Source organism: Parasteatoda tepidariorum, chromosome 7, assembly GCF_982258835.1.
Source record: "Parasteatoda tepidariorum strain Cologne lab strain chromosome 7, Ptep-v5.0, whole genome shotgun sequence".
Classification (NCBI taxonomy): Eukaryota; Metazoa; Arthropoda; class Arachnida; order Araneae; family Theridiidae; genus Parasteatoda; species Parasteatoda tepidariorum.
Window position 1 is genome coordinate 40,792,287 of NC_141761.1, and position 6,000 is coordinate 40,798,286.

General features: G+C 27.3%; 1 protein-coding gene across 2 annotated transcripts in view; it reads left to right on the plus strand.

The window, feature by feature from the left end:
- LOC107445514 (nuclear pore complex protein Nup98-Nup96) overlaps positions 1-4,647 on the plus strand; it is a 70,354-nt gene extending 65,707 nt beyond the window's left edge. For both annotated transcript variants that reach the window (XM_043045762.3, XM_087168637.1), the window contains exons 38-39: positions 485-582; positions 4,194-4,647. In XM_043045762.3, the coding sequence (XP_042901696.3) occupies positions 485-582; positions 4,194-4,398 (303 nt within the window). In that variant the 3' untranslated portion in view covers positions 4,399-4,647. The remainder of the gene's footprint in view (positions 1-484; positions 583-4,193) is intronic.
- The last annotated feature ends 1,353 nt before the right edge of the window (positions 4,648-6,000 follow it).

Sequence of the window (6,000 nt, forward strand, 5' to 3'; positions counted from 1 at the left end):
TTTTAATCTAATGTCCTTTACAGAAGTTGATCGTATTAATTCATTTTGTTATGTAGTTTCTTTTATTTTTTTTATCCAGTTGCTGGAAATTTTGAAATATGTTTAAAATTCATTATTACAATAATTGGTATATCTAACTCCTGGATATTTCTATGGCTATTTTCATATATAATTTAAAAAAATTAAGTTTTTCATCCTAAGAAATCCATTTTAAATTGCTCATATTGATGGTTCAGTCATACTCGTCAAAAAAAAAAAAAAAAAAAAAAGGCTTTATAAAATATTGTTCAGCCACCATTTTGCTTTATTACTTTAAAAATTCATTTTTATAGTTCACCTGTCTTATAATAGTGAACTTTTTCTATTATCTGAAAAGAAAGTCACAAAATATGCTTGTTTTTTCTGCTTAGCCATCAACATTGTTTGTAGAATTTAATTTTATTTATGTAAATTTATATGATTTTTTTTTTATTTATTCCTTTAGCATGAAGCTAGTGCTTATGACTTAGAAAAGTTTGCGCCAGAAGTTGTGTGCCTATGTAAACGATTATCAAGTATACCTATTTCTTCATTAAAAGACAGGTAAATTTTAATTATGCAACTTCATTTTAAACATTTGCTTACGTAAAATTTAGAAAAAGTTTTTGTTTTGGCCTAATAATATTTAGTTTTCAAAATACAGTCATAACCTGACTAAAGGAAATGTACAGAAATCTACTATTTCTTGATATTTGAGCACTGAAAATGTTAATTTTTAATGTTACCCTATTTTCCAGAAAAATAAAGTTATCCAGGACTGATTGTGCTCCGGAAAAAATCCGGATTTCTGGATTTTTCGCTAACTGTGATCCGGAAGTTTACGGAGATCGAAGTTTCAGACGTTTAAAAAAAATCATTGATCACGAAAGTTTCCGGAAATCAAATTTTTATTTCGGTGGAACTTAAAAACACAGTTTATTTTATTTGTTTGTGAGGGAGAGCCTACTTTATAAACTTATATCCAAGATTAATATTCATTTTTTATCAGTAAATATTTATTATCATAAACTCAAGAAAGAAAGACATGTTTGTAAATTTCAATTACTTCTCCAGGTCATCATAGGTATGTGTAAAATATTAAATATATTTTAAGTAAACTAAGAAATAGTGAGAAAAAGGAAAAAAACCTTGTTCAAATTTTAAACTTTTTTTTTACTCAAGAAATTTTCCGGAATTTTGACTTGGGCTCACAATCACCCCTGGTTATATATCCCAAACAGTGACAAAGACAAAAAAGAAGTCTATAATAGTTGTGTATAGAAATGAAAGTTAAATATAAATTAAATTACCATGTTGGAAAAAAAGAGAAAAACACAATAGAGATACATAAAAATATCATATTTATCTGTCATATTTTTTTTTTTAAATGCCCAAAATCTTGTATATATTACCTTATTGATCCTGTTTATATTACCTTAACTGAAAATGTCTAGCCAAACTAAAAGCAAAAGTTTCTTAAGAAAAATTAAACTGAAATTGCAAAGTAAAAAAAAACTCAAGAAACAAGAAGAAAACAATAAAAAAATAAAAGGTATATCAGAATTACTGCATGTATAAAAATAACTAAGATAGCAGGAAAATAAGCTATAATAGTTCTTAAAGATATTAGAAATAAATAAGACTCAATAATAGCTAAATTGAAATTATTAAAAGGGTAAATTACGAAGTGGAAGAAAACAGGAGAGAAACTAAAAATCTAATTTATACAGTGCCTGAAATCTCATTTTACCAGTTTGCTATTTTAACTCTGGACAAATATGTCGCACCACAATCAAAGCAAAGTTATTTTCATAATACAGTCAAACCCCGCTATAGTGAACCTTCAAGGGACCGAAATTTTGGTTTACTATAACCGGGTGTTCACTATATCCGTTACGCAGGCAATTTAACTAATGGTTCTCAAATTCCTCCTTTTATTACACATTATTCAAATAAATGACTGAAAAATATTATGCAGTAACAAAAGATGTGTTATTTTTCATTACTCTTCGTCTTGTGTACAAGTGTTCGTTTTGTGAACACTTCCCAATTCTCAGATAATTCTCAGAATTTTTGCTACTCCGCTTTTTAAACCTGTCTAACCTGATATTCGAGCACATAAAAGTATTCTCATAAAGTCGCTTAGCAAATTCATTGACATTTGTAAAGATTCTGGAAGATTGCGGCTTCTTCGAATGGTGAACCACTTCAGTAATGATTCTTCAGCATTATTGTAATCTGCTTTTCTCAACTTTTTTCTGCCATCTAAATTTTTTTTCATGAGCAGAAATTATTAATTGCCTATTTTTCCATATGTTACAAACTGCAGATTTGGATAGTTTATATTCCCGGCAAATATCAGCCTGATTGTATCTATTTTCAATTTTTCTGATTTTGCCCATTTTATCATCAATGGAGAACGTTTTACGTTTTCTGATCACCATATTTAAATTTAAGACACTTGTTTGCAGGATTTTTTTTAACTGAACTGAGAGCAAGAAGAAGTTGAAATGAGGGCCTTATCAACACATATTGGTGTCCAACTCTTTGATCAATAATGAATAATTACTCATTCCCTCTGACAGAAAATGCATATTGATCCCACTGACACCTTACAGGTGCATCATCTGCCTGGTTTGGAAACATATCCTTGGTTTGTTTAGGGATAGAAAAATGAGATAAAAGAAGCAAACAAGAAAAAATGCTATACATTCCCCTCTATAGATGGTTTTAAAAATCGGTATATGTATTTATTTTGAAGAAGAAATTTCCAAATTATTACAAAAAAAAAATGGGAAAAAAATTAGTCGAAAATAGAAAAAAGTTCATTATATCCAACTTCCTCACTTTTTTGGTTCACTATATCCATAAAAAATAACATTATGCGTGTATAGCAAGGCACGGGACCGAACATTTCGTTCACTATATCCGGGAGTTCACTATAGCGGGGTTTGACTGTATCTACTTTTAGATAAAATTAAGAAACTATAAACTATGATAAGGAAAAAAAATAAAAATGCTTTACTGCAAAAATAAAATTTTGAAGTTAAAAAATTCTAACTTCTTTTTTTCATTTTAAGAAAAAGTGAGGATTAAAAAAATCTATAGACACTTAAATTATAAAAAGGATTTATAACTAAGTTTTGAAAAAAATAAAATTGCTAAATGGAAGAGAAAATGCAAGAAACGAAAAATCCCTTGCATTCTATCCAAATGTTCTTAATATCTGTTATTCCTATCCTTAGATCATTTTTATGCAGTATTAGAATTTATATGGTAATGTGTTTAATAAAAAAGAAAAAAAACTTTTTAGAATATGAAATCTATCCAGCTTTAGGTCGATTCATGACAAGCTTTTTCACAAATGCTTTACATTTGAATTTTAATGAGTGTCTGAGTTTAAACAAGTTAATAAATGTATTTTAATTTAGTTACATTTGTGAACTCGTTTTTCCATTGCAACAAATATGTTTTATTTATTTCTATAATGCAAGTAGATAATCTATAGAATTTTGAATTAATTTAACTCTGACTCAACCAAATTAACTCTCTTATGGAGTTTTATTTTCAAGTTCACTGTGATCGGTTTAATTCAGTTGATAGCACCGTTTGATCTGCTTATCTAGATCATATTAATTTTTACTTGCACATACTTAATATATTCTTGCACTATTCAACCCAATTTATCAAAAAATTTGTGTGAATTTTTATACTAAAAAAAAGAATATATATATCATAAAAAATTGCATGACACATGAAAGTAAAACTTATTCATGAAATAATAACTTCAGTTCTGTTGGTTATTCAATTAAAAATAACTTTTGTTTTTATGTATTAAGAATTTAAAAATTAATGATGTATTCTTACTTTGTGACAAGTACAGAATTCCAAACCTATAAGTTTGTAGTAAAGTGTCTCATAGATTTTGTCTTAAATTATTGTCTGTGCCTTGGGGTGCTAGGTTGTTTTATGAGGCATTCTCTACAATGTCAGTAATAAAAAAAAAATGTTTCATTGAAGTTGAAAGTTCTTTTTTAATTTTCTTGTACAAAAATAAATCACCCTTCATGTTAATTTTTGGCAGACTTTTATGTAGATAATTTTATTTTCCTTTTTGTAATGTTTTTCTACAAATCTCTGAACTGATTATAATAAAGTTTTCTTTTTATTTTCAGTCTTAGTGTTGCAGAAATGGCTAAAAAGACTGCAACTATTTTAAGGTCAATTTGTATCTTACAAGCAACTAGAAATAAAAGCTCTAGTTCCTCAACTAGTTTGTCTCAATCTCTCAAACACTTACCGATGCCTCATGACTACGCTGTTCCAGAATGCAGATTTATAACTCATTGTTTCGCAGATGAAATTACTTCTGGGAATTAAAAGAAGATTTTATAAAGATATTATACTAGACGAAGTGTGCTTCAATGTGTTGAATTATTTACGGTGGTTTTAGTTTTCAGTAATATTTTTCTTTCATGTATATTTGACATTTTTAATATTTCACTGTGATAACTTTCTATTGAATTATCCCATCAAGTTGTATGTATGAATTGTTCACAAAGTCATCACAGAAAAAAATTGTTTTGTTGTTCATAAGAGTAGTTGAATAAAATTGTGAAGTCATTTAAATATTTTTCTTTTGCGCTTCATTTACATTGGTTTATTTTAAGTACAACAACCATCCATAGCAGTTAGGAATAAAGCTCAATCAAGTGTTTTTTTTTTTTTTTTTTTTTTTTTTTGAGACTTAAAAATTTTCAATTTCTAACCATGAACTGTTCCATAAATTTGTATAATACATTTGCAATAGTCATATGGTTGTTCGAGGCCTTTAAGTCTGTAAAGGCGTTTCTCCTCTCCATCATGTGTTACTTCATCTTGAAGTTTTATCATCTTATCATAAATTATTTAGAATAACCCCCCCCCCCCAAAAAAAAAACAACAACATTGATTTAAAATTGTCATAAAATTGATATTTGCACTGGGGATAAGCTTAGAAGCCTCCTGAAAAAGCTTGTAAAAATAATTGGTAATAAAGTTTCTAAATGTTTCTTTCTGTAAGAAATTTCTCTACTGGGAATTATATTGGTAATTCTCAGAGGGAAATTAAATGGGAAAGATGAATGTGTTGAGTTTTCAAATATCCTTTTAGAAAAGTTACAACCAGTTTTCCTTGAACACTAGTGAGCCTACAATAGGGTCCATAACAAAGTTGACAACATAAGACAAGCAAATTTTAAAGTGCCAAAGATTGTAAGAATTCTTTGAATAATATGCAACAAAAGCCCCTCCCCTATTTTTTAATATTACATACATGCTTAGAATGTAATTAATACAAGTTTTGTCATTATTTTAGACTAGCATTTCAGTACAGACAGACTAACAACACCCGTTAAATAAATGTTTCAATAACTTTGTAAATGAACAGAAATATCTTACTTCTAATAACTTTGTTAGCATGAAATGTGCTACTAAGAAATTATAAACATATACATATTTTAAATATTAAATTTTGTGAAAGTCAAATAGTTGTTGCCTTTTTCTTCCAGCTTATTTGAAATAGCTTTATCTCATTTACTTGTGAATATTTTTCCATCCTTCAAAGAGTTAAATTTAGACGAAATGCTATTAAATAGTAAAAAATAATAATTCAGGATAAGAACTTTTTATTTTACATATGAGAAAGTTTCCAATTTATTATCTTGTTTGTATGAAGAATAAATTTCTACAGATTTTTAATAGAAAACACTAATTAGTTTATTATTAATAAGAGTTTTAACAATTGTGGCTTTTTTTAGTGGTTTTAAAAGTACTACTAGAGAATTATGTGCACTGTAATATTTTCTAAGAAAGATAATTAAAATATTTCATATACATTTTTATTAAATAAAAAAATCTTGTCTTGCAAATGATTGTTATTTTTTTCTTTTCATTGTTTTACACAGCCAAATAGTATTTTCTAAAAATACTGTTATAAATTAC